Raw genomic sequence first — 20,800 nt, forward strand, 5'->3', positions numbered from 1 at the left:
CAATTAGCTAAATGCATACACCTCACTAACATATAATTCATGTAGACTGTCATAATATTTTCTAATTACTTGTATATAAATAACCATTGTAATGTAGAAAATATGTTTGTTTTCTAACCCATATTGTTCAAATTTTATAACCAGCGAACCGCATAGATTATAAATACATATATAGATCAATTAAGTTGTAAGTGTTGGTAGAAAAAAAAACCTAGTTTTTATAATGAAAATTGCGACGGAATTGTTAAAAGTAAATTTTTTTGGTTTTTTGTTAGTTATGCAAAGTTTCAGATGCGTATGTAGGTACAAAGTACATCAAAGCTGTCAGTTTTCATAAACAAAAAAAAAATAAAAAAAATATTTTTGAACTAAAAAACTAAAATATTTTTTGGGCTCTGAAACTCTTCAAAATGTAGCATATTTTTTTTTGTACCTTTTTTGTTTTTTTGCGAAATTTCGGAAATTTGTAAAACATTTATTAGGTGCCCAACTAAGTTCCCGCTGTTTGTCAATAGATGCCGCCAGCAGTGTGTACTAGTCGATTCTAACATAACCTCAACATCATAAAACCACATTAGTGATTTTTTTTGGTATCAAATACTTTTGGTTTTGTGAAAATGCCTGATTTTGTGCCGAATAATCGTCATCTGCGGGAGGTGTTGATTTTCCTCTTACATTTGAAAAAAACGGCGGCTGAAGCGCATCGCTAGCTACAAAAAGTTTATGGAGATGCTGCTTTAAGTGAAACAACGTGCTGAGATTCGTGATTGGTTCTGTCCTTTCAAAAACGGTGATTTTAATGTTGACCGTCCGCGTGAAGGAAGGCCAAACACCTTCGAAGGCGCTGAATTGGATGCATTGATCAATGAGGATCCGTGTCAAACGCAAGAAGAGTTTGCTTCAGTATTAGGAATTACTCGCTAATCCATTTCCAAGCGATTGCATGCTTTGGCAATGATTCAGAAACAGGGGAACAAAATATGTTATGTGAAATTATGTTAAAAATTTTATTTGAGTAGGTCTCCTACCTAAGGTTATTTGAATTAGGTTGCCGCATTGGGCAAATTGTAGAAGAAGAAATAAAAAAAATACGGGTATCAAATTAAGTAAAATTTAAGAGCTTTAATTAGGTTTTTTTACTAGGGTTAAATAGGGTTGCCATCTAATTTTTGATTAAAAACGTTGATTTAATTAAATTATATTATATATTATTACAAATTTCGTAATATGGGTATTAAATGAAAATCAATGTGAAGAGCTTTAATACACATATATTTTCCTATAGAGTTGCCATCAAACTTTCAATTCAGAACGTTTATTTATTTTATTAATAAATTTATTTATATTTTATATACGAATATATGCAAGAAGCAGCGAAAAATCATTAAAAAGCTTTATCTAGGCAGTTAGTATCGCTGATATTATTTGCATAAGGTTGCCATCTGTTTTTACTATTTTAATAAGCAAAAAGAAGTTTCGTAATATGGGTATTAAATGAAAAGTAGTATGAAGAGCTTGAAGTCAAATAGATTTTACAATAGAGTTGCCACCTAATTTGATTATAAAGCTTATAGTTAATTAGTATTAAACGTTTAGTGAATTATTTAATATGAAAAGTGATTAATGTAAGTGCAGGGAAATGAATTCATGTAAAAAAGTTTTTTTCTATGCAGGTGTTATCACTAATTATAATATGGTTACATAAGGTCACAATCTTTATGGTGCAAAAATATTTTGAAATAGGGTTGCCACATAATTTTTTATGTAATGTTCTTAAGGGGACAGATACCTGTAAACGGCCATATTTTCCCTGATTTTCATTAAAATTATTTAAATTGAAGAAGTGAATATATTTTTTTCAAAATTGGCATACAGTTTATTTATACATTAAGATAATATAACATTTTTTATTTTTATTTTAATCATTTAAATGGCGGATGTACACTCAATTCTTCCAGGAAGGTCGCAGCGGGGTTTCTCAATCGGCGGGCATTGTAGCATTGGCCTACAAAAAAGTGACGTTCAAAAAACCAAAAAATTTTTTATTTATTAATGTCATAATTTCTATATGAATTAAACAAAAATGAAAAAAACACATTTTGCGGAATAAAATGCTTAAAAAAATGAATTTTGGGGCGAATTTTCCTACTATTTTTGCTTCGAAAAATTTTCGAAAACTTGTAAATTCACATAGAATAGTATTATCATAAAAAAGATGTGTGCAAAATTTCAGGGAGTTCGGTCAATAACTTTTCGAGTTATCGTGTACGCCAATTCGAAAAATATAGTTTTGAGAAAAACGCGTCTAAAGTTGGCAACGTAACTATACCTCTCCCAGCGCTCGAACGCAAAGAATAGAGTCGTCACGGTTGACGATATATAGGGTTTATCAGTAAGAGCGCTTCAACTTTTTTTTGAATAAAACACAAACGGTTTGACTTTTTTAACTAATTTTTTTTTTATTATCGAGTTTGAACATATACATTTAAGTATGAAATTCGATTTCTTTTGCATGACCACCGCGTGCACGTTTTACGAAGTCCAATCGTTGAGCCCAATTTTCGACCACTCTTTTGCATAAATCGGCCGAAATTCCAGCAATTTCGCGTTCAATATTGGCTCTGAGCTCACAAATCGTCGCCGGCTTGTTACTGTAGACCAATGACTTCACATAACCCCAAAACGGGACGGCTTGTTAAATGGACCGTAAAATGGCCGTAATGCTCTTAAAGTAGCAGCAACAGAACGACTATTTTCATAAAAAATTTGAACGATTTGCAATCGTTGCTCAAGTGTGTAGCGTTCCATGATGAAATGTATACTAATGAAGTTTACAAATGACAAGCGAAAAATAAAAAATATTGCGTCGTTCGCCCTCCCTATCGGAAAAAAGTTGAAGCGCACCTATTGAATAACCTATTGAATATAATATAAGAAATACTTAAATTTACTTTCTAAAATTTTTTTGACATATTCTTAAAGGATTATATTAACATTTTATGAAGAATTTTTTTTTTTTGAAATTTTACAGGTATCTGTCCCCTTAAATAAATATTTAAAGTAGCTAAAGTTGCAGTGGCACAATACTTATTTCTCTAAACTATTAGTAATTTTTCATTTTAAGGTTTAGAATAGCAAATTTCCTACCTTTCTTCCTCTTGTTATGTATGTTGGTTCGCTGGTTTCTCTATTTCGAAATTCTTGTTTCGGGTTTCTCATATCATTTAAAACATTATCTCTATAAATATTCGACTTTTTTCTTTTTTACTTATTTCTTTCTATACAGGACGAGAAAACTCTGGACATTATTGGACAATATAAACCTGAAATATTCTGCTAAATACAAATAGGACCAAAAAACAAACAAAAAAACAAGCGTTCAGTTGTTATTCTGAGTTTCAACAATGCAAGAGTGCACACATTAACGAACAAATAATATACAGTTAACAACACCTAACAAAAAGCGAAATGAGCAACAGAAGCACTAATTAACAAACAAATAAAAAACTCTAAACGAACAAATTTTTAACAAAAATAAAAAACTAAACGTACAACCAAAATATAGAGAAAAAGAACAAAAGTGTACCAAATTGCAAGACAAAAAAAGTATTTCAAAGGAAGCTGCAAAAAAGAAGCTCAAGCTAATCTACGAATTAGAAAAACCAGCAATTAAGCGTCGAAAATAATTGCACGCAAATAAAAGTATCTCACACACACACACGCAAATGCATCAACCCACATTAATCACAATGAAACACTAATACAAAAGCAAGCAAACAGATAAATGTTATGTAATATATAAATGTATGTACATCACGTCAATGAACGAGCAAGGTTTTGTGGCATACAAAATAAATCCACAACAACAAGAAATATTATATTATATAAAGCAATATTTAAGTAGCATTTAAGCTTAAATTTAATTGAATCATTTTTTTTTTTGTAATTTGTGCTTTTGCAAATTTGTTTTGTAAATTCGTTTAAGCCGTTTTTTCGTGTTTTGTTGTGTCGTTCGTCGTTGAGAAAATATGCTTTCATTAATTGAAGCGCCGCAAATACGAGATTAAATTAAACTAAATTAATTACTTAGAAAGAGATCTTTCGTGCTTGATGGTACTATAATTCGCTAATATATAGAACATACGTTCAAAAAGTATTTTAATCGAATATAAGAAATAATTTAATATTAAAGAAGGAAAAGCAAAATTTAACACTTCAGACACACGTACACGAAACACTCACACGATAACAACAACAACTTACACCACCACGCACCTGTTAGGCAAGTGAGCGCATGCGCAACAATTCCCATTATCAATTGCATATCAGTCGTACGAATACGTAATAGAGCGGATTGTGAAAGAGCAAACATACACATCCATTCATAAAGACGCTTGCGCAATAGCGCACAACTGCGTTACAGGTAAGAGCAATTGAGTGTAGCCTAACTGCTTTTAACACCTTACGTTCTAAGGCTAAGCTATTCTTTGTGCTTCTCGTTTTAAATCATAAGTTCACTAACATCTGACTAACTAACCTTAAGCTAACTAGTCTGTAACCAGCGTCGTCACTGTCGCCATTTGTACTCTCATTCCATATTCGCCTTACCTATTGACATACATACAAACTCACATCCGATATACTTTTGCCTCTTCTACCGCTGCCGCTTGCTCCTGCTGCTGTTGCTGTTGCTTTTATTAGTGCCTACGCATCTCTGTAGCTCATTGTTGCTTTTCAAAATTCATTTTTTGCTGTCTCTTCTAGAAAATATTTACTTAACTTACTACATTTGTGCTGATAAGGCGTCTAAAGCTACGTAGATATGTCACTAAAAGCTGAGCTAATTATAATAAACGTAACCTGCTTTATATATTTACTCGTTAAAAAAGGGTAAACTAAATCGAAGTGTACAGTGCTGTGAATAGTTATATGCTTCAAATAGTTTCATTAGAAAATTTATTTAAATGAAAAATTGTGCGTAATGCGTACAAAAAATTACTTTAAAAAACTAAGTAGCTTTCAAATTCACACAAAAAAGGAAAAAAGTAGCCTTCGAAGCCAAATGTCAACACCTAACATTCAATGACTACCATCTGCAATTAAATATGCTGCCCCACATTAAAACAGTACTCGAATTTTGATACAATGCCCATATCGCCCCTTAGTATTAAAATAGCCTATAAATTTTTTGATGTTTTGAGAAAATGAATTTCAAACTTTTTGTCGAAAGTAGCTCTCACTCAAATCTCGTTATGTCTGTAAATATTTATTATTTTTTGACTGACGTTTTGACCCACTTTGTGGAACTGGAATTTGACAAAATATTGACCACATATAAAATCGACGATGGAGAATCCAAAAATTGAATCAAAAAATAATAGTCTATGAGCACATAGGCTATTGTTATACTAAGGCGACGATATATTGGGTGTTTTTTTAAGAGTTTGTAAACTTAAGATGATAATACAAAACAGAAATATTATTGTAAGGATTTTTTTTATTATAATCTGGTAGATAGGTTAGGTTAGGTTGACCTGGCTGGCTGGAAGCCATCACATAGACCTATTGATCCTTAGTGCTACCAGATAAAGCTAGACCCTTACGTTTCTTTGTAGTAGACATCTTGTAATACGTCTGCGTCTTTTGCGAATCTAAGTAAACTTTGGAGCTCTACCCCGAGACGTCGTCTATATCATATTGTAAAGCTCCTAAGCATTTTAATCTGGTTCTAGCTAATGCAGGACAGGAACATAGAAGGTGTTCTTGCGTTTCCCTCTCTTCTAGTTCATTGCAAAATCTGCAGGTATCATTGCTTGCCATTCCCATCTAACCTAAGATAGTTCTGTCCATGCTTTTTAGAATATTTTCAGATGAAATTTCATATGAGTTTATTGCCTTTATCGCAGCTTGGCTGTCAACGTATATATTTATTTTGGAGTTGCTTGATGTCTTTGCGATTGCTATTTCTGCAGCCTTTCCTACCGCAAAGACTTGTGCTTGAAAGATACTACAGTGGTAAGGAAGCTTAAATGGCTGCCTGATGCCTAGCTCTGCGCAATAGATCCCTGCCCCTATTCCGTCTAACATTTTCGAGCCATCAGTAAATATATTAAGATTATTTGGGTTAGGTTTCATTCCTTTTTCCCATCCCTCTTCTTCAATTGTTGTCCGGAATTTCTTCACACAGTTGCATTTCGGAGTCATATAGTCCGTTTGGGCCCTATAACTAATGCCTATTAAGTTAAGTCCGAATGTTTTACTGGTAAATTCGCCTGTCGCGCTGAATCTTACGGCGGATTTAGCTGCTAGGCATTCCGCCGCAATATCAATCGGTGACAAGTTGAGTATTCTTTCAAGCGCTGCCGTTGGAGTAGTTCTATGCCCCTGTTGTGCAGAGTGCACCAAGACGTTGAATACTTTCCATAGGCTTTTTATATGTCGGTTTTCTTAGCGCAGTCCACCACAGCAGAGCGCCGTATAGTAGTATTGGCTTTACTATAGCTGATATGGTAGATAATTTCATGGAATTTATTTTTGGAATATAATATTCGGCATATGTTCACCGCAGCTAAGAGTTACATTATCCATTCGATCAGTCCAATTGACTACTTTTTCCAATCAATTTGGAAGAGTTGCTAGTTTGCTGGCAGAAACCAATGACTTAACATAGCTATATAAGAAGTAGTTCAGAGGCATTAAGTCGCACGAACGAGGCAGCCAGGGACCACTTCTGGAAAGAAAGTTGTCTTCAAATTGATTTTGCAATTAATCGATTGTTAAGCAGCTCCTTCCTGATTTCGAAAGAATTAAGAACCTATGATGTCACCAGTGCTCTATGGAGCTCACGAACAATTTTTTTTTTTTCAGAGTAGAATTCCACAATTTGGTTTTGTTCTCTATTTATCTATTTATCTATCTCTATCATTCGCCGTAACGGCAGCTCCTTCCTCCTCTAAAAACAAAAAAAAAAAAAGGACCGATGATACCGCCAGTGCTCTATGAACTTCGCGGACAGATTTATTTTTATCAAAGTGAATTTCCACAGTTGGGAAGCGTGGTTCTGGCGTTAACGATTCACGATGTCTTGCCAAACCCTACTGAACAGAAATGTCAACACAATTTGCTATTCTCAGCTGTCAAACCATAGTTATGAAAATCAATAGTTATCATGCAGTAAAAAAAAATCAGCCGATAATCCTTAGTATTTTTATGCGCTGAGTCTGCATTCTCCAACAGAATTAGCGCCAAGTGTCCAAATTTAGATTTAAGGGTCTAGGTTTCACCTTAATATCGAAAATGAAGATACCCCAAGCTTTGCTGGAGTGGTCCTCGTTGTTTTTAAGTCCTACTACCTTTGAGGAAGTTTCAGGATTCCGATAGTCAGATTATTTTAGAAGTAAATATTTCAATTACATTAGTTAAAATGGGCCTTCAAACCTCTCAATACCTAATAGTATCATGGCCCACCTACTAAAGTAATGTAATATGCGATACCTGAAATCAAATTTGACGCAAATAATTCCACAGCATTTGTCAGATAAGTTTTTGATGTACCTTCAATTCGACCACATTCGAGGGTAAGTTCAGTACGAAGGCTGTAACTGTCAAGCATTGAAATCGCCAAACAAATTTGATTGAAACCATCGAAACTGGCAAGTAAATTCATTTTGAACATAAACTCCACCCTATTAGAAAGTTGTTTAGGTCTCAAATCATTTTAAGGGTAGGTAGAGGGTAAGGGTTGCACATGAAAATGATTGAAATAACACCAAAACTCCGCAAATATTCTTCCAACACAAAAAAAGTAACATATAGTGGTATTTTGGTAAAAATTCAATAAAATTAACTAGAATACATTTTTTTTTGGTATATTTTGGTTATTTCAGCTGGCCTCGCAGTAGCGCTATCTGTTAACCCAATTTTCCAAGACCTTAATGCTGGTGTCTGGGCCTATCTCACAAATGGGTTCTTTGGTATTTGCCTTAAGAGTCTGAATCGTTAATGAGTTGTTTACGTAACATCGATTCTTCGAGGCGCCCAAAAAAAAGGTTATATTGTCAAAAAAATGGTGGCGCACCTGCCAAAACATCGTTTAAGAAGCCTCTGTAGCACTCACAGTTTACCGGAAATGGCGTATCCAGCAGTATCTTTAAAGAAAAATGGATCACTGATTACACCGCTCCAAAATCCTTACCAATCTGGCTCTCTTTGTGGATGCATTGGCGTCTCGACGATCACGTGCGCGTTTTCCGATCGCCAGTTGCGGTAGTTTTTTTTGTTAACATAGAGATTTAATTGTTGAGATTTCCAGCGGGGAAGAGGAGCCAAATGTTTAGAAACATCCAATATTATATTCACCACCATGTAGACCTTCCGGAAAGCAAGAACACAGCTCTTAAATCCTTCGTTGGTAGTTGAACCGAGCTCCTCCTTCAATCTGTGGTGTGCGTCTTGATGCTTTTCCACAAAAGGAAGGACCCTCAGTTTTATGGCGCCTTCGAATGGCAGATGGTTTTTTATAACGAGGTTTGCCATTGCCTGCTGGGGGGCGACCTTTATTTGAAAACAACTTTTTGTGTAAATTGGTGTTTCGAACCTGTGCACTTCCGAATTGTAGTCACGCACTAACCCATTCGGCTACGGCGAAGAATCGTCTGTAAAATCCGGTTATTAGGTTTGTTATTATTTTTGACTGCGGTAATCAATCGCCGAGGAAAACTGCCAACTAGACTTTTACGAGTTTAAGAGATCCCTTTCCACTAGACAACTGACTGCTTTGCCGAATTCTATAACTTCCTGATGAAAATTTGAAATGAAATTTTCCGTATGCTTCCAATAGGATTCAAATCCAGGTTTAAAGCTGGTTATAGTAAAATTTTGATATCAAAATCGTTGAATTATTTCTTTGTAGAGTTTGCATTTAGAAATTGACCCAAATCAGAAGTGTTAATAATAGATCCATCCGCCTTTCCTTTCTGTCAGCAGTAACGAAACTCAGCTGAACCATACAGATTACATTTTTGTCATATCTGAAGGTAGCCTATTTTCTGACAGCTATTTAGGTGGACTTAGTGGCGGTTTCGCAATGCATTTTGCGTATTTAAGTTTCGTGCATCTATGATACTTCCTCATGGTACTTGAATGACAACTTAAGTTTAATCTAATGAGGCTCCAGCAATTGACATGTTACTCAGTTCGTCTAGTTTTTATGTCGGGAAGCGTATTCTAGGTGTTTAACTTTCTCATAATTTTCATAACCCAGTATCAAGAAGTTTTTCCCAGCAAATTGTGGGCTATTCATTTCACTTGCGATCTCCACAAAATTGCGTTTCTTGTTTTCCACATTATCCTAAGTGAATTAATCTTTGTTTTACCAATTCCCTGACACAAACGAAACGAATTTGTATCCCGTCCAGAAGTGTCAGCTGTATTTCTTACGAAGTTTTGGTCTATTCAAGCTGAACGCATTATATTCAGCTAAGAACTCTCACTCGTGAAGCAAGTCGGATTGGTATCTATTGATGTAGATTAAGGATGTCCAATTTTTAATTTAAAATCTTTTTTTTTTAATTATCTTGATTTTGGACACTAATGAAATTAAAATAATTAAAAAAGTGAAGAACTAAACACCTAATTTATATACCTAATATAATATTAAAAAAATAACCATTTGTATGAGGCCAACTGAATTCAGACAGACCAACTCCGATTTAGTAAGCCATAGTCTAACTCTGTTGCATACTTCTCGGCTTCGCAAACCCAAACCCTAACTTAATTATCCACTAACATATTAGGAAGCACATTAAATTAATCAAAAACTGTTTACCGAAACTATATCGTTTTCCTTTTTGTTTGCAGATGGCCCATGTTGTCGGCGTACCGAAACGCGACCCTTGCCAGAAGTGTCAATTGCCGGTGTTTCTCGCTGAACGCCTATTGGTCGGCAAGAAAGTTTATCATCGCACTTGTCTGAAATGTGCACGTTGTGGTTCCCAACTCACACCAGGTAGCTTCTATGAGACCGAAGTGGACGGCGAATACTGTTGTGAAACATGTCCTGATGAGGAGACGCTACTGAACTCAGCCACTGGTGTTGAATTGGCAGCAGGTGGTGTGGAATTGCGTCATGTAAGTGAAGAGCAAACGCCTTCCTCCAGCAGTTTTGTCATGCCAAAAGCCGCGCGCAGCTCCATAGCCGAACGACTAGCATTCTTTGAGCAATCCAATAGCACTGGCGCTAGAAAAAGCGGTGAAGTATCGTCTGCTGGTAAATTTTTGTTGCAGAAAAGCGTTTCCGATGAGGAGAAGAGCAAGAGTCTGCAACGCATGGAAGCGCCAACCACAACGTCGGCATATAAGATGAACAGCGCGCTTAGCAATTTTCTCAGCAACACCATCGATCGTCCAGGCGAGGATACGGAGAGTTTAACCAGCTTGACCGTTGAGAGTAAATCGGACGCAGATACACAAATGGAAACATCGGATACGGAAAACGACACAGAAGCGGAGACAAGCTTGGAAGACGTGGCGCCTGCATTGCCCAAAACGCAGCCACCATCGGTGATAAAGGAGAAGGTCGAAGAGAAGGAAGAGTTAGCAAGCGAAATAGAGAAGAAAAAAGCAGAGAAAGTCGCTGTGGAACGATTTACAACCACTGCACAATTGCAGCTATCCGGAGCATCAGAGGAAACGGAAAAAGCAAAGATAGCAGCAGTTGGTGACCAACTACAGGTGGATGATCAAGCTAAGGAGACAAACGGCAACAGCACTGAAAAATCGAATGAGAAAAAGAAAAGTGAGTTGCAATTAAATTTGACTACAGCGCTAACAGCAACAAAATCATATACAGCTACAGCAAATATAGCCGAACCTTCAATCCACACCGAGCAACCTGCAGATAACGCCAACAACAATGACCATCAGGATGTTGATTTAAAGAGTGTCTCAACAGAAGCAGCAGAGGAAAAAGCGCAAACAAGCCTAACAGCAGCAATTAATTTAGATTTAAGTGAACCTAATTCTAATGAAGATGTTACCAAAGACCAAATTGCAGATACAAATGTAATTGATGCAGTAACAGCACAACCGCAGATGCAAGTGCAACCGAAGACTACAAACATTGAAAAGCTCGAAACATTGCGAGCCAATCTCAGTGAGTTGGATACGGAAAGTCGGACTGAAAATACGGACACGACCGTGGAGAATCCTGCTCACAAGGGCATAAAGGCACTGGAATCGCTGGAACAATTGTCGATCGATGATCGATTGAATGTGGTGCGTGCGCGACTGCAACAATTCGACGTAATTGTAATTTCAAACAAACGTAATAATAATGCTGACGATGAGAAAAGCAGCGATAATGATACGTCTATTGATAATAAATTAAGTGACTCTGATGTTGATAGAACTAACACTTCTAGCGATAAGAAGGTACTGAATACTGGTCATAAAGTGGCCACAAAAGCGAATGCAGGGGATGAAGTCGTGTTAACGCCACTATCCCCACTAAAAAGTAATGCAACTAATGTAACTAAGAGTGTAACTAAAGCAAATCTCGAAGATGAAGCAAAATTACGAGCAATGGGAATTGAGAAGTCTGAACAAGTTGAAGCTAAAACACAGGGAAACAAGGAAAACGTAAGTGAGGTGCCTTTACAAATGGAAATAGTAAAAGACAATAAAGTAGAATTAAATGTAGAAGAGAGTAAACTCGAACAAGAATCGAGCACGTTCAAGGAAGCAGCAAAAATAGAAATAAGCGAGGTCGAAGCTAGCGACGACACCGCAACTAAGGAGGTAACCACGTTGGCAACACCAACGAAAGCTGTCGTCGCCGATGTGAACGCAACACCAGAAAAGGTAGCAACTACACCTATCATAATTAGTCCCGCTGAATATCCCGAAGATTTAAATCCCTTCAAATCAGAAGATGAAGAAGATGAGGAGTTAACTTCCAACAAAGAAAATAACCAAAATCCACCACAAGCCGAATTCCGGACACCACAAGCGCGTGCAAGCAACACTTCAATCGCAAAAGCTGCAGTAAAAGCACAAAATCTCAATCCCTTCGATAGTTCCGATGATGAGGTCGAGCTGGAGAAGACATCGCGCAGCTCCACGGCAGCTTCTACGCCCTCGAGTGGCAAAGTGCCGCCACCACGTCCACCACCACCGCGCATCTCGCGTAATCCATTTGGTGAGGACACCGCCGAAGATGTAGCAAATTTTTCACGTCGCTCCAGTTTGTCATCATCATTGACAAAGAAGACGCCAGTGCCCACACCCAGAACAAATATGTAAGTACAGCTGGTTTATCTCTTTGAATAATTATTAATCATTAAATTTTTCATTTCCAATAGTTTTTATAATGCTGTCGACATTTTAAGTGATTAGGAACCTGCGGTATTTTTCCATTTGCCATTCACAGGTTATTACCACGTTTTCATCGCTGTTATGAAATACTTCGTTCATGTGTTACTCCTCTATCGGCTTTATTACACATTTCCGCAACGACATTGCTATTCATTCATAGTTAGATATGTCAGCCGCCCACTATGCCGCAATTTGTTGCACATACGATATACGACAGCGGCAAGTCGATAATTAAATGCTAAATTGTGTGACGACGTGCATATGCAAATTACTTCCATTTTTGCTGTCAACCTACTACTTGTTTTGCGAAATTATTCCATAGTTTCCACCGACTGCTTAGAAGCTAAGACTTTTATAAGAAATGATGAGTCTGATCTTTATAGGTGGTAGCGGAGGTAGTGAAGGAGACAGCAGATGAGACAGCTAAGCAATTGCGCAAGCTGGTGGGCTGCATACTGACCCAGATTGCGGTGTAGAATGGACTGCAATTTGAATTTCTCCTATATTTCATTGCACAATATTTATGTAAAATATTGGTTGGCAAGTGAGCAATTTCTTGTTTATAGTATGAAATATAGCTCTTGTTTTGGTGCTGTACAAAGTACAGTTAAATATTTTGCACCTGTATTAGTAATAGCAGCGCGACACATTGCACATGTTTTGACTTTATTTATTTTTTATAATTTTTTTTTTTGTTTTTTAAAACTACTAAAACTTTGGTTTGTTCATACTTGAACAAAAATCATATAACTCAAAAGTTCTACTTTTTAGTCAGAATTATTGAAAGAATTCTGGGCATGCAGTTCTGTAGCAAATTGAGTTTTAAAGTGGCTTGAAATGCGCATAGATTTTTAATACATTTTTTTTTACCGCCGTAGCCGAATGGGTTGGTGCGTGACTACCATTCGGAATTCATAGAGAGAACGTAGGTTCGAATCTAGGTGAAACACTAAAAAAAAATAAAAGAAAAAGAAAAACAATTTTGTAATAGCGGTCGCCCCTCGGCAGGCAATGGCAAATCTCCGAGTATATTTCTGCCATGAAAAAGCTTATAAAAATATCTGCCGTTCGGAGTCAGCTTTGTACCGGTAGGTCCCTCCATTTGTGGAACAACATCAAGACGCACGCCACAAGTAGGAGGAGGAGCTCGGCCAAACACCCAAAAAGGGTGTACGCGCCAATTATATATATATATATATGTATATATAATATATGTACTTTCTTCAATATAGTGAATGCTCGAAATTTTTTTTATATGGAGAAAATGCACAGTAATACTAACAAAAAAAAAACTCCAAAAATCAAAACTATTTTCGAGCCACTTCAAAGTTGCAGAGAACTATGACAAAATTATATGGGATATGCACCCAGAATTTTTCTAAAAAATCTGATTATTAAGTTTGAATTTTTAATATTTCGTAGGATTTTTTTTTTTTTTTAATTTTCATTTGCTTCATGTCTTTTAATGAACTTAATTAAATTATCTAAATGTATGCGTCATTTTAACCCACGGCCTATGTATGCTTTGCTATCTTTCGGGCAGTGCACAAATATTGAATTTTCTGAGCGAAAAATTTATGGATGTGTATTTTGCATTTCTATTTTGAAATCAGTTTTACTCGAATAAGTGAGGTTTTCGGATACCAAAACAAATAAAAGTTCATTACCTCGACAGTCAGTCTACGTTAACGCAACGTATCAGATTTATATTTGGCCAAGGACTATCATTCCAGCAGCATTCCCCATACATGTTTGGGGAATGTTTATGCTGCTGCAACAACAAAAACAATAACATAGTTTGAGGTTGTGGAGAACGCAGTCCATGCCTTCACGGAAAATCACTTTTTGCTGCCTCTTTGAAATTAATTGAAGAATAGAAGTGAGTTGTTGGTAGACTCTTGTAAAGTTTTGAATTGATGTTTATAGCAGAAGTTAAAGTCATAAGAACATGTACTTGATTTGAATGCAGCTCGAAATATCATTCCTTTGTAGCTAGTACGAGCTGTTATATTTTCATTCCGGTTTCATAGGTATATAATTGGTGCGTACACCCTTTTTGGGTGTTTGGCCGAGCTCCTCCTCCTATTTGTGGTGCGCGTCTTGATGTTGTTCCACAAATGGAGGGACCTACAGTTTCATGCCGACTCCGAACGGCAGATATTATTTATGAGGAGCTTTTTCATGGCAGAAATACACTCGGAAGTTTGCCATTGACTGCCACTATTAGAAAAAACTTTTTCTTCTTCTTCATAGGTTCATAGGTATACGACTGGTATTTATGAAAACGAAAATTGCTTGCTTGTTAAACCATAATCATCATATTGCATTCACTTCAGATTTTTTTGATATATCAATCCCTGAAACGTAAAAAATCGCTGAACATTCTTTATTCAGTGTTTGGCTGAACTCCTCCTCCGATTTGTGGTATGCGAGTTAATGTTCTTCCCCAAATGGAGGGGTCGGACCTACGGCTTTTATGTCGCCTACGAACGGCAGTTGATTTTTTATGAGCAGCTTTTTTCATGTCAGAAATACACTTGGAGATTTTCCATTGCCTGCCGAGAAGCGATCGCTAATAGAAAAAACTGTTTCTATCCAGTGCCGAACCCGAGCACTACCAAGTGTAAATCAAGCACCAACCCATTTGGTTATGGGGGCCGCTGTATTGAAGGTAGACAGTGGTCCTAGAAATTTAACCTTTATAGAGGAAAATTGCTATCTAGAAGTTCTTTTGATCGCAAATTGCAAAGCTAAGAATCGAATTCCATTAGATATTTCAGGCGAAGTAGGTAAAAGGTTATGAAATAAAATGAGCATAAACGGAATGATATTGACACCATATTTACATTATTTTGATAACTTTTCCTTTTTTCAAATTAACTTTAATAATTTTTTTTATATAAAAACATATTTCATTTTTTAACAAAAAGTGTAATTATTTTTTTTATAAAAATTTATTTCATTCTACGAAAAAACCACGTAAGTCCAAGTTTCAAACTTTGGCAAAATTTTTAAATATTCATCCAATTTTCATGCAAATTTAAACTTACAAAATTTTCAAAAACTTTTTATTCAAATTTTTAAAAAAAATTTTTGGGAATACGCTTTTATAGTCTATATAAAAACTTTGTATTTATATTTTTTTTTAAATTTTTGGGAATACGCATTTATAGTCTATATAAAATTCTAATATAATAAAGAACAATTTTGAAGTCGTTTAAATTCGAGTTGAATTTTTATAATATTTTTCATTGACGATGTTGCAAATTTTCTCCAAATAACAATACCTGAATTTTTATTTAATATTTATAATTATACTAAATTATTTTTGTTTTTTAATTAAAATTATACTAAATTATTGTTTTCAATTAACATTACACAAAATTATTATTTTTTAATTAAATGTTAGTAAAAATTTTTTTAGTATAAAACTTAAGGGGCTATAATATAAAACTGTACTTTTGATGAATTTGAATTTGTCGAATTTTTACAAAATTTGTTTGAAACTTTCATTAATATGGTATTTTTTATAACTATAATGAATTTTATAAAGAAAAAATAAATGAAATTGAAAGATTCATAAAAAATAGTCAAAATGTATAATTATAAATATTTGAAACCGTTTATTGTTACAATTTTCGCTTCAAACAGGTTTGTGCCTAATCTTCAATTCCTAGGCTATGGAATAAGTGCTCACATTCCGGTCCAGCTCTGCATCAAACACCAAAAATGCTTGTATCCGCTTGATCTGATTTTTCATTTTGGTTGTTGTTGTTGTTGTTGTTGTTGTTGTTGTTGTTGTTGTTGTTGTAACAGCATAAACATTTCCCATACTTGCATACGGGAAATGATGCTGGAGTGACTGTCCTTGGCCGGATATAATAAATCCGGGTCGTTTCGGTAACGTGGAACCGACTGTCGTGGAAACGTTTTTCATTTTGGTCGTTCAGTTTGGTTTCAGTTTAGAACACTAAAATCCAAAACTGACTTCTCCAAACACAAAACTGTTAAAGAACTTTTTTAAAAGCGTGATATCATCTCTAAATCACCATATAGTACGACTCGATACTAAATACGCAAGGTGGCGCAAAATTAATTATCAAATTTTGCTTTTAAAAAACTTGTTTACCAAATAAACCTTTACGCACTCCACTGCTTGTCTGTTTGTATACCGCAGCTGTCTAGTTCACAAGTGTCAAATATGATCGGCATACGACGCCATTTGCAAGAATTATAAATCTGCCGATAAAGTGACTAATTTTGCGCCCCCTTGTATAAACAGCGTGAGACTCTAAGGGCATTAAGAACTTTTTACGTCACCTTATGTAATTCTAAATGACCAATCTTACACACAGAGGGCTGACGTGAACGTCGCAGGAATACACCTAATTCCTTTCTTATTATTATTTTTATTATTATAGTTATTATTTTTACTAATATATAAAAATTGTTATTATAATATGCGATTCTCTTCATGGACTCAGAGTATTTCTTCCTCCATAAGTTTTTTAGTTCTATAGGGAACAGTGTCGTCCTATCATCATTAAGCCGTTTCTATACCTGCTTCGCTCAGCCTATTGAAGTTGAGTTAATTCACATAACTAACAGGCTGAGATGTGGATTTTAGTCGCCTCTCACGACAAGCATCTGTTACAGTGTGCGAATTCTAGCTCCTTAATCCGCTGGTGGATTATTTCCATTATTATTATTATTACTTTTTTTTAATTTTTCATCCGCCATGTTGAATTCCGCTATTGACTCATAAAATCGTATAAAGATATTTGCTTTCTACAGAAACTATATCATTCTGCTCCCAATCCAACTGGCAATAAGTAAACAATGCCAGTTTAATCTGTTGAACTCATATGTACGTCCCACTGCCCTTGAAAGGGTTAACACATTTTGTTTACTATTTCAATATTCCAATCTACCAAATACGCCATATAAGGAAACTTGATTAATACTTCAACTACTTTGTGTGAATTTTTTAAAGTGAATGCATTGAAAATGCATTAGGGTCGGCAGCTGATACTTCGTATTTACTATATATTTTTGTTTAATAGCTAAATAGCTAAAATAGAAATAAATTATTTAATAACTCATGCGATCAATTATAGTACTTTCCATATTTGGTATTAAGTATAGTAGCGGTCATTGAAGTCCGGACACTTGTGAAGCGGTCAGTTATTAATAATAATAATAATTGGCGCTTACACCCTTTTTTGGTGTTTGGCTGATGTTTTCCTCTTACATGTGCTGTACGTCTTGATGCGTCAGTTTTACGCTACCTCCGGACGGCAAATGGTTTTTTATGCCGAGCTTTTTCACGACAAATTGCACTCGGATTTACCATTGTCTGCTGAGGAGCATCCGCTAGTAGAAAATACTTTTTTTATCAATCGGTGTTTCATGCCCGCGGTTTCGAACCTGGGAGCTACCGAATGGTAGCTACGCGACGCCAATCCATTCAGGCACGGCAGCGGCCAACTACAGTTGAATTTGAATGCAATCTAGTAAAATTGAAATTTATTGTGCGTCTTGGTTCACATACCCCCTTTTGCATTATTCGAATGTGCAGACTTACCTTACTATTCCTCAAAACAAAAATTTCCATCACTCAAAAAAATTTCTTCTTAATATTAAAATTCATTTCAACATAGATTTCACTTGTACAAAACATTGAGTGTACATACAATAAAAATTGAGCTGATTTTTGAGTTTCTGGATTTCCGTGTGCGTTACTGTACGTATGCACACCTACATATTAAAAATTCACCGCCCACTGCACCCGCAAAATGACTCCACTCAGCAATTCATTGAACATAGAACTCCAACTTCACTCAACGCTTTACAGATTCCCACTCAACTCAATGTAAACAAATTTTTAATTGACGTAGAGTCAAGCATTTCGGTTGCAGTTGGTGTGCACAGATATGTGTACGTCAGTCATTCTAGTCAACACATGCGAGTCGGTCCAAGTGGTTTTAGCCAACGCAATAAAAGACAAAACAATTAAGTTTATTCCGTAATACTCGTACAAAGACTCAAAGTGATTCATCTTTAGGTGCACGTGCGTCTTGCGAGTTGTTCATTATCAAAGCAGTGCATGCAATACCTTGTGCACCTGTGTGTTTGTGTAGTGCCAACAATACGCGCATAGTGTTCCAGTGAACATCTGCTTTAAGTGAAGTAACAAAGCAGATATAGTCGTAGAAGAAAATAAAATAACTGAAAGCAGCAAAAGTACGCCGAAAGTATTGTTGAAGACTTCTTGGTTATGAGTGTCAGAAATCTGAATGATTGTTTGCGGAAGTATGCGCGTGTTTTATGGAGCGCACACCGATTACCTATTTGTTTTTGTGCCAAATGCAGCCATGTGTAAATCAACTGGCCATTCCGCGTGGTGGAGATAATTTGTTGGGCAAGAGGCCGCTGCTGCTCGCTCTTGCAGCATTGTTAGAAGCTGTGGCTGTCTTTTGTCTACTCTGAACTTCTAGAAATTTCTGAGTTGATTTTGTCTTCTTTGTTTAGTAATAAAATTATTTTATTAGATTTTTTAGCTACACTGAGTATTATTTTTAATCAGATAGAGGGTGTTTGTCTTTCGCAAAGGGTACGTGAAGTGGCTTATTTTCATTAGGGCGATAAGTAAATTTTTACTAAAAAAATTGGTACAAAATTTAAATAAATCGTTTGTTGTTGTTGTGGAAAACATGCTTCTAAAGAGTTTTGAGAAGTGCTTGTATCAAATAAGGGTTTTTTAAACAGAGGTATTATTTTGATATTCAAAGAAGAATGCTATATTTTAATATTAATGATCGGATGTTTATTTCATTATAAAGCGAAGATATGCCGTTAATAGTGGAAAATAACATCAGGCAAATGATAACCACGACCACGATTACAGGACAATATCCTTTTCATGAAATTTTCCATAACCGAATCGCAAAGTGGTTGCCCTACGTCCTCGATAGCCTCACGGATTCCATCTTTGAGGTCTTGAATCGACCCTGGGCTGTTGGCGTAGACCTTCTCTTTCACGTGACCCCAAAGAAAAAAGTCACAAGGTGTTAAATCTTAAGAACTCGGTGGCCAATTGTGATCACCTGTTCGAGAGATAACGCGGTCGGGAAACTTTTCCCGCAAAAGATCAATGGTTTCGTTGCTTGTATGGCACGTAGCGGCGTCTTGTTGAAAATAAACGTTGTCCAGATCAATACCATCCAATTCCGGCCATAAACAATCGTTAATCATCTCTCGATAGCGCACTCCATTCACCAATAACAGCTGTTATTGGAAAACTCTATATATTTCATTCTAAAAAAGTGTGCTCACTCCAAGGCCATAACAATCCAAATTTCAAATTTCAGAAGAAGTTTTAGAAAGTTCCAAAATTTTTAATCAGAACTAAAAAAGAAGATGGGTACGCAATTTTATAGCCCATTTAATTTTTGTATAACCAAACAGTTTGAAGTAGCTCAAAATTCTCATTGATTCCTTATGTAAACAAAATGCGGACAACCGTCAAGGAAATGCTAAAACTAGGCTGGCCAGAGTGAATCACCCATTATTGCTTTGCATAAACGCTTTTTAAATTTAGAGAAATACATCCAAAATTACTCCGAAAAACTGCTGTTTTACTGTATTTTAGTGCTTTTTTATTTTATTTTTTTTTATCACTCTTTTCAATACAGAGATTTCGATTATAACACTGGACAGCAGCACAAAAAACAGACCAAGAATGCAGTATAACAATTGTGAAAGAAAAAGAATATTGGACCACCTGTTATTTGGTCCCTGAACATCACGATGTTGTTTTGTTTTTGCAGTGTTATGAAGCTTTCCTAATTTGGTCTCAAATTGATCAAAATTATTTGAAATAAATCATGTAAAACTATATTTGCCATTAAAATCGTTTTTACGAGTCTATAATAAAATTTAATGGCACATATTTTTGTGGAATATTTTAACCCAATATTTTTTTATCCGCGTAGGCCATTTTGACTCTTATTTAAAAAAAACTGAACAATATTAAGTATGTAGGGTCGATGGAGGTGTAACATCTTCAACAAAAGTATACCCCGAAAAATTTCAGTATGGGTCTTTTCAGAAGGAAACAATGTGCGATAGCGGAAAATGGACACCATTAGTTTGTCTCCAACACTATTAAACCTATCGTACTCACTATCTTCTCCAATAAAATAGCCTACATTGCCCATATTTGTTTAAGGAGACCAACGAATACTGCGAAAATATAAAAATTAGTTGCATTTTCTTTGTCTTTTTTTGGAGTCCCTTAGGAGGGTTAAAAATCTTCGCATTAAATGTTTGTGTTAATTTATCCTTTTATTTGGATTTGACGTGACATATGATCGTGACATCATCATAACATTTGTTTTGCTCTTCCTCTTTCATGATTGCTATATCG

At 35.6% G+C, this 20,800-nt stretch overlaps 1 protein-coding gene across 8 annotated transcripts in view; it reads left to right on the plus strand.

The window, feature by feature from the left end:
• The window catches only part of LOC128858082 (uncharacterized protein DDB_G0284459), a 73,544-nt gene that overhangs the window by 30,056 nt on the left and 22,688 nt on the right, over positions 1-20,800 (plus strand). For 7 of the 8 annotated variants that reach the window (XM_054094034.1, XM_054094026.1, XM_054094027.1 and 4 more), the window contains 2 exons: positions 3,287-4,423; positions 9,859-12,296. In XM_054094034.1, the coding sequence (XP_053950009.1) occupies positions 9,859-12,296 (2,438 nt within the window). In that variant the 5' untranslated portion in view covers positions 3,287-4,423. The remainder of the gene's footprint in view (positions 1-3,286; positions 4,424-9,858; positions 12,297-20,800) is intronic. The other variant, XM_054094033.1, reaches the window with a different exon arrangement.

This window comes from Anastrepha ludens, chromosome 3, assembly GCF_028408465.1.
Source record: "Anastrepha ludens isolate Willacy chromosome 3, idAnaLude1.1, whole genome shotgun sequence".
In the NCBI taxonomy this organism is placed as follows: domain Eukaryota; kingdom Metazoa; phylum Arthropoda; class Insecta; order Diptera; family Tephritidae; genus Anastrepha; species Anastrepha ludens.